The sequence below is a fragment of the Pseudorca crassidens genome, chromosome 6, assembly GCF_039906515.1.
Source record: "Pseudorca crassidens isolate mPseCra1 chromosome 6, mPseCra1.hap1, whole genome shotgun sequence".
Classification (NCBI taxonomy): Eukaryota; Metazoa; Chordata; class Mammalia; order Artiodactyla; family Delphinidae; genus Pseudorca; species Pseudorca crassidens.
In genome coordinates this window covers 27028039-27043168 of record NC_090301.1, presented here as the reverse complement: position 1 = coordinate 27043168, position 15130 = coordinate 27028039, and the positions used below count along the sequence as shown (strand labels likewise).

At 37.2% G+C, this 15130-nt stretch overlaps 1 protein-coding gene across 11 annotated transcripts in view; it reads left to right on the top strand.

Moving 5' to 3' along the window:
• The window catches only part of UNC80 (unc-80 homolog, NALCN channel complex subunit), a 242910-nt gene that overhangs the window by 78558 nt on the left and 149222 nt on the right, over positions 1–15130 (top strand). For all 11 annotated transcript variants that reach the window (XM_067740745.1, XM_067740742.1, XM_067740738.1 and 8 more), the window contains exon 22: positions 6634–6806. In XM_067740745.1, coding sequence (XP_067596846.1) covers positions 6634–6806 — 173 coding nt within the window. The remainder of the gene's footprint in view (positions 1–6633; positions 6807–15130) is intronic.

The window sequence follows — 15130 nt, the reverse complement described above, 5'->3', positions numbered from 1 at the left end:
GTCTCCCTAGGTAGGTTTATTCCTAGGTATTTTATTCTTTTTGTTGCAGTGGTAAATGGGAGTGTTTCCTGAATTTCTCTTTCATATTTTTCATCATTAGTGTATAGGAATGCAAGGGATTTCTGTGCATTAATTTTGTATCCTGAAACTTTACTAAATTCATTGATTAGCTCTAGTAGTTTTCTGTTGACATCTTTAGGATTCTCTATGTATAGTGTCATATCATCTGCAAACAGTGACAGTTTTACTTCTTCTTTTCCAATTTGTATTCCTTTTATTTCTTTTTCTTCTCTGATTGCTGAGGCTAGACCTTCCAAAACTATGTTGAATAATAGCAGTGAGAGTGGACATTCTTGTCTTATTTCTGATCTTAGAGGAAATGCTTTCAGTTTTTCACCATTGAGAATGATGTTTGCTACGGGTTTGTCGTATATGGCCTTAATTATATTGAGGTAGGTTCCCTCTATGCCCACTTTCTGGAGAATTTTTATCATAAATGGGTGTTGAATTTTGTCAAAAGCTTTTTCTGCATCTATTGAGATGATCATATGGTTTTTATTCTTCAGTTTCTTAATATGGTGTGTCACATTGATTGATTTGCATATATTGAAGAATCCTTGCATCCCTGGGATAAATCCCACTTGATCATGGTGTATGATCCTTTTAATGTGTTGTTGGATTCTGTTTGCTAATATTTTGTTGAGGATTTTTGCATCTATATTCATCAGTGATATTGGTCTGTAGTTTTCTTTTTTGTAGTATCTTTGTCTGGTTTTGGTGTCAGGGTGATGGTGGCCTCATAGAATTAGTGTAGGAGTGCTCCTTCCTCTGCAGTTTTTTGAAAGAGTTTGAGAAGGATGGGTGTTAGCTCTTCTCTAAATGTTTGATAGAATTCATCTGTGAAGTCATCTTGTCCTGGACTTTTGTTTGTTGGAAGATTTTTTTTTTTTTTTTTTTTGCAGTACGCGAGCCTCTCACTGCCATGGCCTCTCTCGCTGCGGAGCACAGGCTCCAGACACGCAGGCTCAGTGGCCATGGCTCACGAGCCCAGCCGCTCCATGGCATGTGGGATCCTCCCGGACTGGGGCACGAACCCACGCGCCCCGCATCGGCAGGTGGACTCCCAACGACTGTGCCACCAGGGAAGCCCTGTTGGAAGATTTTTAATCTCAGTATCAATTTCATTGCTTGTGATTGGGCTGTTCATATTTCTTCCTGGTTCAGTCTTGGAAGGTTATACCTTTCTAAGAACTTTTCCATTTCTTCCAGGTTGTCCATTTTATTGGCATAGAGTTGCTTGTAGTAGTCTCTTAGGATGCTTTGTAGTTCTGCAGTGTCTGTTGTAACTTCTCCTTTTTCATTTCTAATTTTATTGATTTGAGTCCTCTCCCTCTTTTTCTTGATGAGTTTGGCTAATGGTTTATCAATTTTGTTTATCTTTCAATGAACCAGCTTTTGTTTTTATTAATCTTTGCCACTGTTTTCTTTGTTTCTATTTCATTTATTTCTGCTCTGATCTTTATGATTTCTTTCCTTCTGCTAACTTTGGGTTTTGTTTGTTCTTCTTTCTCTAGTTCCTTTTGGTGTAAGGTTAGATTGTTTACTTGAGATTTTTCTTGTTTCTTGAGGTAGGCTTGTATAGCTATAAACTTCCCTCTTAGAACTGCTTTTGCTGCATCCCATAGGCTTTGGATTGTCATGTTTTCATTGTTATTTGTCTCTAGGTATTTTTTGATTTCTTCAGTGATCTCTTGGTTATTTAGTAATGTATTGTTTGGCCTCCATGTGTTTGTGTTTTTTTACGTTTTTTCCCCTGTAATTGATATCTAGTTTCTTAGCGTTGTGGTCAGAAAAGATGCTTGATATGATTTCAGTTTTCTTAAATTTACTGAGGCTTGATTTGTGACCCAAGATGTGATCTATCCTGGAGAACGTTCCGTGCACACTTGAGAAGAAAATGTAATCTGCTGTTTTTGGATGGAATGTCCTATAAATATCAGCTAAATTTATCTGGTTTATTGTGTCTATTAAAGCTTCTGTTTCCTTATTTATTTTCATTTTGGATCATCTGTCCATTGGTGTAAGTGAGATGTTAAAGTCCCCCACTATTATTGTGTTACTGTCAATTTCCTCTTTTACAGCTGTTAGCAGTTGCCTTATGTATTTAGGTGCTCCTGTGTTGGGTGCATATATATTTATAATTGCTATATCTTCTTCTTGGATTGATCCCTTGATCATTATGTAGTGTCCTTCCTTGTCTCTTGTAACATTCTTTATTTATTTATTTTCTTGCAGTACGTGGGCCTCTCAGTGTTGTGGCCTCTCCCGTTGTGGAGCATAGCCTCCGTATGCGCAGGCTCAGTGGCCATGGCTCACGGGTCTAGCCACTCTGCGGCATGTGGGATCTTCCCAGACCAGGGCACGAACTCATGTCCCCTGCATTGGCAGGTGGACTCTCAACCACTGCACCACCAGGGAAGCCCTAACATTCTTTATTTTAAAGTCTATTTTATCTGATATGAGTATTGCTACTCCAGCTTCCTTTTGATTTCCATTTGCATGGAATATCTTTTTCCATCCCCTCACTTTCAGTCTGTATATGTTCCTAGGTCTGAAGTGGGTCTCTTGTAGACAGCATATATATGGGTCTTGTTTTTGTATCCATTCAGCAAGTCTGTGTCTTTTGGTTGGAGCATTTAATCCATTCACGTTTAAGGTAATTATCTATATGTATGTTCCAATGACCATTTTCTTAATTGTTTTGGGTTTGTTTTTGTAGGTCCTTTTCTTCTCTTGTGTTTCCCACTTAGAGAAGTTACTTTAGCATTTGTTGTAGACCTGGTTTGGTGGTGCTGAATTCTCTTAGCTTTTGCTTGTCTGTAAAGCTTTTGATTTCTCCATCGAATCTGAATGAGATCCTTGCTGGGTAGAGAAATCTTGGTTGTAGGTTCTTCCCTTTCATCACTTTACCTTCTGGCTTGTAGAGTTTCTGCTGAGAAATCAGCTGTTAACCTTATGGGAGTTCCCTTGTATGTTATTTGTCATTTTTCCCTTTCTGCTTTCAATAATTTTTCTTTGTCTTTAATTTTTGCCAGTTTTATTACTATGTGTCTTGGTGTGTTTCTCCTTGCGTTTATCCTGTATGAGACTCGCTGCACTTCCTGGACTTGGGTGGCTTTTTCGCTTCCCATGTTAGGGAAGTTTTTGACTATAATCTCTTCAAATATTTTCTCGGATCCTTTCTCTCTCTCTTCTCCTTCTGGGACCCTTATAATGCGAATGTTGTTGCATTTAATGTTGTCCCAGAGGTATCTTAGGTTGTCTTCGTTTCTTTTCATTCTTTTTTCTTTATTCTGTTCTGCAGCAGTGAATTCAACCATTCTGTCTTCCAGGTCACTTATCAGTTCTTCTGCCTCAGTTTTTCTGCTATTCATTCCTTCTAGTGTAGTTTTCATTTCAGTTATTGTATTGTTCGTCTCTGTTTGTTCTTTAATTCGTCTAGGTTTTTGTTAAACATTTCTTGCATCTTCTCAATCTTTGCCTCCATTGTTTGTCTGAGGTCCTGGATCATTTTCACTATCATTATTCTGAATTCTTTTTCTGGAAGGTTGCCTATCTCCACTTTATTTAGTTGTTTTTCTGGGATTTTATCTTGTTCTTTCATCTGGTACATAGCCCTCTGCATTTTCATCTTGTCTATCTTTCTGTGAATGTGGTTTTTGTTCCACAGGCTGCAGGATTGTAGTTCTTGTTGCTTCTGCTGTCTGCCCTCTGGTGGATGAGGCTGTCTAAGAGGCTTCTGCAAGTTTCCTGATGGGAGGGACTGGTGGTGGGTAAACCTGGCTGTTGCTCTGGTGGGCAGAGCACAGTAAAACTTTAATCCGCTTGTCTGCTGATGGGTGGGGCTGAGTTCCCTCCCTGTTGGTTGTTTGGCCTGAGGCAACCCAACACTGGAGCCTACCTGGGCTCTTTGGTAGGGCTAATGGCAGACTCTTGGAGGGCTCACACCAAAGAGTACTTTCCAGAACTTCTGCTGCCAGTGTTCTTGTCCCCACAGTGAGCCACAGCCACCCCCCGCCTCTGCAGGAGACCCTCCAACACTAGCAGGTAGGTCTGGTTCAGTCTCCTATGGGGTCACTGCTCCTTCCCCTGGGTCCTGATGTGCACACTACTTTATGTGTGCCCTGCAAGAGTGGAGTCTCTGTTTCCCCCAGTCCTGTCGAAGTTCTGCAATCATATCCCACTAGGTTTCAAAGTCTGATTCTCTAGGAATTCCTCCTCCCATTGCCAGACCCCCAGGTTGGGAAGCCTGATGTGGGGCTCAGAACGTTCACTGCAGTGGGTGGACTTCTGTGGTATAAGTGTTCTCCAGTCTGTGAGTCACCCACCCAGCGATTCTGGGATTTGATTTTGCTGTGATTGCGCTCCTCTTATCGTCTCATTGTGGTTTCTCCTTTGTCTTTGGATGTGGGGTACCTTTTTTGGTGAGTTCCAGTGTCTTCCTGTTGATGATTGTCCAGCAGCTTGTTGTGATTCTGGTGTTCTCACAAGAGGGAGTGAGAGCACGTCTTTCTACTCCGCCATCTTGGTTCAAGCCCCATGCCATAATTTTTTATCTTGTGGTAATAAAGTCCAAAGGTATCTTTTCCCCAAGCTTGAACTGCTTCCAAAGGATGTGTTTTCTAAAAGAACAGGTGCTCACCTCTTTCCACTAGTACATACTTTCATGGTAAACCAAGCTCATAATTGTAAATATCGCCCTTTTATTTACAAAGAATGCAAGTTATTAAAGTGGTACATCCAACTCTGGATCTGATTTTTAAATGCAAATTTGTGAACATTAGTGTTTATTAATAGGAACAGATTATTCACCATACATCTGCAACCACCAATCATGACCTGCTTGCGTATAGGGCACCTTAGTTGAGAGCAAAGGCTGCGTGGGGCCACTTTTTTTGTGTTGAGGCAGCAAGTGGGAAAGTGGGGCAGTGGGTGGGAGGTATCAAGGTATTTTTGACAAAAGAGGTGAGAAAGCCATTTCCTGTAATGGGATCTGTGACTTAGTGAGGACCTAGAGTTGGCAACATCGCAAATGGTGTCAGCACACATTAAGCCAAGCACTAAATCAGGGGGTATATTCTTAGGTGCTGAAAGTACATTTCAGAGTTATGGGAAGTAATTTGGGCTTGGTGTTTAAAACTATGTTCAATATTATAGCATTATATAAGATAAACTAAATATTATATATATATATATACACACATATATATGTGTATATATATACATATATATGTGCGTGTGTGTGTGTATATATATATATATATATATATATATATATATATATACTAGAAGCTATAGAAAAGCTATGAGATACTTAGGTTTTTAAAAACGTACATGGGGTTAAAAGAAATGAAAAAAATGCTTTGTATTATTCTTCCTTAATGTGTGATCCTTAGACTTTCTGTATTAAAATCATGTGGCATGTTTGTTAAAAATATACATAGCCTGCAGACCTATGGAATCCATATCTCTAGCGATGAGATCTGATAGTTTGCATTTTAAGAAGCTCTAGACCGATTCTCATTCGTATGCAGTTTAACTATGGAAAAATAAGTGAGGATGAGTCAGTGGTTCCTAAACCTCTGACCACCGTGTGGGGTCAGGCTGGCTGCATCCTTATCATCTGTGAGGCTTTACAAAGCACACATTCTTACACTCCTCTTTCAGAGACTCTGGTTCTGAACTTCTGAATAAGATTCAAACACTGCTCAGGTAATTCTGATGCACAGGCTGGTTTGGAAATCCTGGCATTAAATGACCAACCTCTCAAGTCCTTTACAACTCTAATAATCAGTGATTCTTTGCATTGTAACTAAGATATCAAGATACTGTCTTTGATATCAGTTTTTTGTAACAGATCTGAAATTGCACAGTGATTTTGCATCTTCCATAAAAACAGAAGTTAGTTACAGGCAGAATCATCTTAAATAATCCTCTTAGCAGTATTAGAGAAGAGACCTGAAAGCAAAATGATCAGACCCTATATTTATCTATTTTTTTAATTTTTAAAATTTATTGCTGCATAGTTGATTTACAGTGTTGTGTTAATTTCTGCTAAACAGCAAAGTGATTCATATATATATATACATTCATACATATATATACATATATATATATACATACGTATATATATGTACATTGTTTTTCACATTCATTTCCATTATGGTTTATCACAGGATATTGAATATAGTTCCCTGTGCTATACAGTAGGACCTTGTTGTTTATCCATTCTATATATAATAGTTTGCATCTGCTAATCCCTAACTCCCAATCCATCCCTCCCTCACCCACCCCTCCCCCTTGGCAACCACAAGTCTGTTCTCTATGGATCAGACCCTATATTAAAATAGTTATATAAGACCCCTTATTAACATATGCTATGTGTCATCAGATTCCTAAAAGTCAAGGTGTCCAAATCAAGCATTAGATAGAGAGGAGGGAAGTGTAGTTCAGGAAAATGTTCTTAGGCCAACACTATAGAAAATGCATTGTTGAAACTTCAAAGCTCTTTTTTATTCTACAACCATTACACTCTCTCTCCTTCATTCCTTCAACATGGGAAAACCCCTACAGGTTGCCACAGTTTTGATGACCATCTGTCTTCCAACCAAGATGGCGGAAAAAGCAAAAACGTGGTGAATCTTGGAGCAATCCGACAAGGCATGAAGCGCTTTCAGTTTCTGTTAAACTGCTGTGAGCCAGGGACAATTCCTGATGCATCGATCTTGGCAGCCGCCTTGGATCTTGTAAGTTGTTGGAAGAATTTTCTCACCCTGTATCCTATTCCAGTTAATTCTACTAATGGAGGAAAGCATGAATCCCTACTCCAAAGCCTAACTATGGGGTTACATTTTTGGTCTTTTTTTTTTTTCTCAGCATTAGTGACAAGAGGAGGGGAAAAGGTAGTAAGGTGAAAGAAGAAAAGAAAGGGGAAAAAATCTTAGTAAATATATTCTGTACAGCATCATGATTAACAGTATATGAGGAGTCGGGAATGAGACTGCCTGGGTTAAAATCACTCTGACATTTATTAGCTAAACCCTGTAAAATGAGATTAAGACTAATAATAATATTATGCCTACCTCCTAGGGTTAGTGTGAGGATTAAATGAGATATTAGATGTAAAGTCCTCATCATAATGCCTGAAATATAGCAGTTGCTCAATAAAGTAGGTCATTATTATTATTACATTATTAGTCATGTCTGTCATGTATTAGTCCTTTAAACTCTGTCTTGATTTAATTGCATATTATTTGAGTGAAAATATGAAGCAAGGATCAATTGAAATTAATTGCACAGAAGCACCTTGAACATTGTGTAGCCTTATACACATGTAAGAGATTCAAGAGTATAATGTGGATCTTGTTTAGAAAGTATTTTTGTCAAATAAACGAGACCCAGGTATGAGTTTTGAACACAATCTTTCAATTTCCTTTATTTATCTTCTGGTTTAATAAATCCTTCATATGCTATATAAATACTGGGTACAAAATTCCAAGTAAATATCAAGAAGTAAAAGTTTTCTGTATTCACGTTTTAAGAAGAAAAACTAAAATAGACATTTTTACAACAAAAACCCTTTAGCCTGCCTACAAATGATCCCTTTTTATAACACATGAATATGTAACCACTGGCCACTCATATTTTATCTTGGAAAATAGTCCAAACCATTTAATATAATTCATGACATTTTTCTGTGACATTAATAGCTTTTGCTCTCACGATATTTAGTGACCAGCAAGGTATGTAGCTTCACTTAAGCTGAAAATGCAAATACCACTCTAATCACCCAGAATGATGACCTGTGGTTATTTAAGATTTTTCAGTCAGTTTCTGATTCCTGGACATTGGTCTTTGAAAGTATTTTTTTTAATTCCAAAGTGTTTAATGTGTACTGATATATGCTATCATGACTGTAAAATGTAGAAAGTCACAGGTCTCCAGGAGCGCTGAGGCAGGTGGCAATCAAACAATTAAAGAACAATGAGATGCCTGTCTAAAGCAAGAGAGCTGACAAGGCAGAGAGCCAATTTCTTGTTTTCTAAGTGGGAGAGAGGAAACCAGCCTGTCACTCTTTTGAGTCATGCATGGTTCTTCTTAATCACCAACTGGCCAGGGTTCAAAGCCAGGAAAGGATAGAGCCAGATTAGAACAGACCTTATATTTGGTACAATACCATGTTGACTCTCTCATTAAAAAATTATGTGAGATCACTATAGGAACTTTAAAATGTGAAAAATAAGAAATTCTGTATTTTAAACCTGATAGTTTAAATGTGATTAAGAAAGTGAAGATGACACAAACTAGTTGAAAAATGGTTAAATACACAATAACTATGGTGCATTAGAACTTTATGGGTAGTTTATGCTACAGTGTTCCAGATGTACTATTATGTCCATCTTTGTTTCAATCCTAAAGTCACAGATACTTTGGAAAATTTTTAGACAAGTGAGACATCAAATTTCTCCAGCAACTGTCTGAGTGTAAGGAAAATGATAATAATGAATCATGTTACTTCAACTTACTGTTGAAAGAGAAAGATAGAGGCACGGCTGCCCATACAAATTGGACAATGATAGGATAATAGCATTTGGACGACTGTCAGTAAAATAAGCACCTGATGACAGAGAGAATGGATTGTCCTTCCCTCTTCTGGAAAGCCTCAGCCCCACACCCACAACTCTTTCAGAGATCCTGAGTGAAGTCTCCACATGAATGCATATCACATACTGGACTCCAAGCCACTCTTTTCATTCACGCATTTTCCACATGAGAGAACAAAAGCCCCAAGAGCTAAGGTGACTTTGCTCAAGGTCATATAAGCCAGTTGAAGTGAAAACTGGGCTCAGAGAAGAACCTTCTGATTCTATTCAGGACTCTTTTGGCAATACCGTATACTTTCTCTGTAAAAAAAAAAAAAAAAAAAAGTTATTTAGGTAAATCGGAAAGAGTGTCTCTTGATACACTGAAAATGTACTTAAATATATATGGTCTCCGTAATAAGGAAGAGGCAAATGATTTCTAATGGTCCAAAAGTAATTGAATCATTTTTTTAAAAAAAGGTCATGTGAATACATGATGAATTTATAATAGGAACATATAGGAGATTTTCAACTTTAAAGATTCACACTACACATTCACCCACTAAACCAGTGATTCTTAACATTTTGGAGACATAAACTCTTTAAGAACTGAATGAAAGCTATGGAGAGCTATGGAGAGAATTACACTTACAGACAAAATTCAGCCTGTAATATCAGAAGGTTCATGAACTCCCCCAAAACCCACCCATGAAACAAAAAATGGGAAGAACACAATCTCAATGTATTATCATTGGCAAAGAGAGACTCTTTAATAAAGTAGTTGGAATGATTTTATTATCATTGATGGTGTAAAAACAGAAGGAATAACTGCTTCCTACATAAAAAGCTTTTAAGCTTTATAAGATATGTGGTCATGGGAGAAACAGGAGGCTTGTCACAAAGAGAGTGATACATTTGAAAGTTTAAAAAATAATCCCAGTCAAGGGCTTTCCCTGATGGCACAGTGGTTAAGAATCCTCCTGCCAATTCAGGGGACATGGGTTTGAGCCCTGGTCCAGGAAGATCCCACATGCCCTGGAACAACTAAGCCCGTTCACCACAACTACTGAGCCTGTGCTCTAGAGCCTGCAAGCCACAACTACTGAAGCCCGTGCACCTAGAGCCTGTGTTCTGCAACAAGGGAAGCTACCGCAATGAGAAGCCCGTGCACTGCAACAAAAAGTAGCTCCTGCTTGCTGCAACTAGAGAAAGCCCACATGCAGCAATGAAGACCCAAAACAGCCAAAAATAAATAAATAAATATATTTTAAAGTAATAAATAAAATCGTGTTATCAATAGGTTCTTTAAAAAAAATAATCCCAATCAAACAAATTAATACTGGCTTCTGAATGGAGATTATAAAAGTATTCATCAATATTCTTCTTAAAATAATCAGTCTCTTGGATGCTGGAATTTCATTCCCTCTCATCAGATGGTTCCATACCTATATGATTTCCAACTGCTATAATGCTTAGAGTTTTCAAGGAGATTTATTTCATGGCTGAATTCCAGAAAACATTTAAAATTTATTTTACTTCCTCCAAATAAGACTATGGCCAGGTAGTTACCAGATCACTAGATTCTCCTTCCTTCCCTTTCTGTTGGACCAACTCTGGCCCTGCTTGACCTTCTCAATCTTATTAATCTCATGGCAATAAATAAAATAAAGGGGGTTTGATACTTATAAGTGGTGTCTTGAAGCTTCAAAGTAAAGAAGCATTTTCTGATCACTATAGATGTCCAGTGATGAAGTAGATACATTGAGAAGTAATTAGCTCTTTGTCACTACACTGGACTCAATGGGGAAGTACAGGGAGACTCAAGAAGGGGGTGGTTAGTATGAGTTTCTTTCATATCTGAGAATCTTTGATTCTAGGTCAAGGCCAAGGAGTGTCCAGAGGTCAGAATCAGTCACGGTTTAAAGGAAACAGAGACAGAATCTAGGTAGACCTGGTTGGTTGAAAAAAAAGGGATAGGTGGTGATGGTGGTGGTGGTACTCATGGTGGTGGTAATGTTGGTGGTGATGGTAGTCATGGTGGTGGTGTGGTGGTGGCGGTAGTGGTGAGAGAGGTGGTGGTAGAAGATAACAAAAGTAACATTTTCATTGTATGTCATAGTTAATGAAGCACCTTCACATTCATTGTCTTATTTGGTGATATAAGAGGAAAGGGTTAAGCCAGGACATGGTCCCCAAATGAGGGTACATTCAACTTCAGTTTCTCAGGTATAGAAAAGTGAAGGAATTGAAGTCACTGGTGAATACTGGCAAGAGAACTGAGAGGAAAGAAAATATAACTGCATGTCCAATATGTTTGAATCATAGTAACATCCTGTTTTTACCATCATTGTGCAAGTGTGGCAATTGCAGTTGTTCATACCTGTCTCTTTGGGTTAGGAGACCCTTGAGATTACTCTAACATTCACAAGTTGTCTTCTATTAAATGTATTATTAACTTTTGTATCCTCTGTGTTTGGTTTCACTTAATATCTGATCTCATCTGCTTCCTGACTTTCAGAAATGCTTCACTTCTAAATATGTTCTAGAATGAATTTGGGAGTGTTCCTCCCTCTGCAATTTTTTGGTAGAGTTTGAGAAGGATCAGTGTTAGCTCTTCTCTAAATGTTTGATAGACTTCATCTGTGAAGCCATCGGATCCTGGACTTTTGTTTGTTGGAAGATTTTAATTACAGTTTCAATTTCATTATTTGTGATAGGTCTGTTTATGTTTTCTAATTCTTCCTGGTTCAGTCTGGGAAAATTGTACCTTTCCAAGAATTTGTCCATTTCTTCGTGGTTGTCCACTTTATTGGCATATAGTTATTTGTAGTAGTCTTTTATAATCCTTTGTATTTCTGTGGTGTCAGTTGTGATTTCTCCTTTTTCATTTCTAATTTTATTGATTTGTATCCTCTCCTTTTTTTTCTTGATGAGTCTGGCTAAGGGTTTATCAATTTTGTTTATCTTCTCAAAGAACCAGATTTTAGTTTTATGGATCTTTGCTATTGTTTTCTTCATTTCTCTTTCATTAATTTCTGCTCTGATTTTTATGATTTCTTTCCTTCTACTGAATTTGGGTTTTTTTTGTTCTTTCTCTAGTTGCTTTAGCTGTAAGTTTAGATTCTTTATTTGAGATTTTTCTTGTTTCTTGAGGTGAGATTGAAATGTTATAAACTTCCCTCTTAGAACTGCTTTTGTTGCATCCCATAGGTTTTGGGTCATCATGTTTTCATTGTCATTTGTTTCTATGTATTTTTTTATTTCTACTTTGATTTCTTCAGTGATCTCTTGGATATTTAGTAGCACAGTGTTTAACCTCCATGTATCTGTGTTTTTTACAGTTTTTTTTCCCTGTAATTGATTTCCAATCTCATAGTGTTGTGGTCAGAAACGATGCTTGATATGATTGCAATTTTCTTAAATTTTCCAAGGTTTGATTTGTGACCCAAGATGTGATCTATCCTGGAGAATGTTCCATGTGCACTTGAGCAGAAAGTGTATTGTGCCACTTTCCAGTGGCATGTCCTATAAATATCAATTAAATCTATCTGGTCTATTGTGTCATTTAAAGACTGTGTTTCCTTATTTATTTTCTGTTTGGATGATCTATCCATTGGTGTAAGTGGGGTGTTAAAGTCCCCTACTATTATTGTGTTACTGTTGATTTCCCCTTTCATTGTTGTTAGCATTTGCCTTATGTATTGAGGTGCTCCTATGTTGGGTGCATAAACATTTATAATTGTTATATCTTCTTCTTTGATTGATCCCTTGATCATTATGTAGTGCCCTTCCTTATCTCTTGTAACAGTCTTTAGTTTAAAGTCTATTTTATCTGATATGAGTATTGCTATTCCAGCTTTCTTTTGATTTCCATTTGCATGAAATATCTTTTTCCATCAATTCACCTTCAATCTGTATGTATCCCTAGGTCTGAAGAGGTTCTCTTGTAGACAGCATATATATGTGTCTTAGTTTTGTATCCATTCAGCCAGTCTGTGTCTTTTGGTTGTGCCATTTAATCCATTCACATTCAAGGTTATTATCAACATGTATGTTCCTATTACCCTTTTCTTAATTGTTTTGGGTTTGTTTTTGTGGATCTTTTTCTTCTCTTGTGTTTCCTGCCTAGAGAAGTTTCTTTAGCATTTGTTGTAAAGCTGGTTTGGTGGTGCTGAATTCTCTTATCTTTTGCTTCTCTGAAAAGCTTTTGATTTCTCTGTTAAATCTGAATGAGATCCTTGCTGGGTAGAGTAATCTTGATTGTAGGCCACCATCACCCTGATACCAAAGCCAGAAAAAGATATCACAAAAAAAGGAAATTATAGATCAATATCACTGATGAACATACATGCAAAAATCCTGAACAAAATACTAGCTAACAGAATCTAACAACATATTAAAAGGATCATACACCATGATCAAGTGGGGTTTATCCCAGGGATGCAAGGATTCTTCAATATATGCAAATCAATCTATGTGATAAACCATATTAACAAATTAAGGAATAAAGAACATATGATCATCTCAATAGATGCCAAAAAAGCTTTTGACAAAATTCAACATTCATTTATGATAAAAACTCTCCAGAAAATGGGCATAGAGGGAACGTACCTCAACATAATAAAGGCCATATATGACAAACCCACAACAAACGTCATACCCATCGGTGAAAAATTGAAAGCATTTCCACTAAGATCAGGAACAAGACAAGGATGTCCACTCTCGCCACTCTTACTCAACATAGTTTTGGAAGTCCTAGACATGGCAATCAGAGAAGAAAAAGAAATAAAGGAATACAAATTGGAAAAGAAGAAGTAAAACTGTCACTGTTTGCAGATGACATGATACTATACATAGAAAATACTAAAGATGCCACCAGAAAACTACTAGAACTAATCAATTAATTTGGTAAGGTTGCAGGATACAAAATTAATGCACAGAAATATCTGGCATTCCTATACACCACCAACAAAAGATCAGAAAGAGAGATTAAGGAAACAATCCCATTCACCATCGTAACAAAAAGAATAAAAAACCTAGGAATAAACCTGCCTAAGGAGGCGAAAGACTGTACTCAGAAAACTGTAAGACACTGATGAAAGAAATCAAAGATGACATAAACAGATGGAGAAACAAACCATGTTCTTGTATTGGAAGAACCAGTATTGTGAAAATGACTATACTACCCAAAGCAATCTACAGATTCAAGGCAATACCTATCAAACTACCAATGGCATTCTTCACAGAAATAGAACAAAAAATTTTACAATTCGTATGGAAACACAAAAGACCCCAAATAGCCTGAGAAAACCGGAAAAAAAGAGACGTACTCAATGTTCATTGCAGCACTGTATACAATAGCCAGGCCATGGAAGCAACCTAAATGTCCATCAACATGAATGGATAAAGAAGATGTGGCACATATATACAATGGAATATTACTCAGTCATAAAAAGAAATGAAATTGAGTTATTTGTAGTGAGGTGGATGGACATAGAGTCTGTCATACAGAGTGAAGTAAGTCAGAAAGAGAAAAACAAATACCATATGCTAACGCATATATATGGAATCTAAAAAAAAAAAGGTAGATGAACGTAGTGGCAGGGCAGGAGTAAAGACGTAGACATAGAGAATGGACTTGAGGTCACGGGGAGGGGGAAGGGTAAGCTGGGATGGAGTGAGAGAGTAACATTGACATATATACACTACCAACTGTAAAATAGATGGCTAGTGCGAAGCAGCTGCATCGCATAGGGAGATCAGCTCAGTGCTTTGTGACCACCTAGAGGGTAGGATAGGGAGAGTGGGAGGGAGATGCAAAAGGGAGGGGATGTGGGGATATATGTATACATATAGCTGATTCACTTTGTTATACAGCAGAAACTAACACAACACTGTAAAGCAATTATATTCCAATAAAGATATTTTAAAAATTATATTCTATATGTTTTCCAGTGCATTTGTGGTTTTAGTCACATACATATATGTGTGTGTATAAATATAGAGAGATAGAAATACGAATATAGAAATATATATAGATGTAGATATAAATGATACCGATGGATAGATTGGTGACAGATAGATAGATATAGATGTCAGATAGATATGCAGATGCAGATATAGTTACAGATATACAGATTTATACAAAGGTATAGATTCTACCATTTCATCAGATAGCATTTGGGAGAGGAGGGGAAAATGAATGTCTTCAGTTCATCATCACTTTCCAGTCCTTCACTTTCTCCCATCTCTCTTTTATTGTTTGCTTTTGTTGGATGTCGCATTCATTTTTTTAAGTGCAGCTTAAATACAGTGTTTACATTATGATGTAATTTTATTTCGGAACAGTTTTCATTGTTTCGTTGCCTTCATCATAGAATTTATATGTGATTGTTTTCAAGTTTCCAATTTTCTTCAGAATTAAAAAGTATTATTAAATGAAAGAAGTACTAGAAGTGTCAATGTTCAAAGTCTTGCCAATCTGAAGG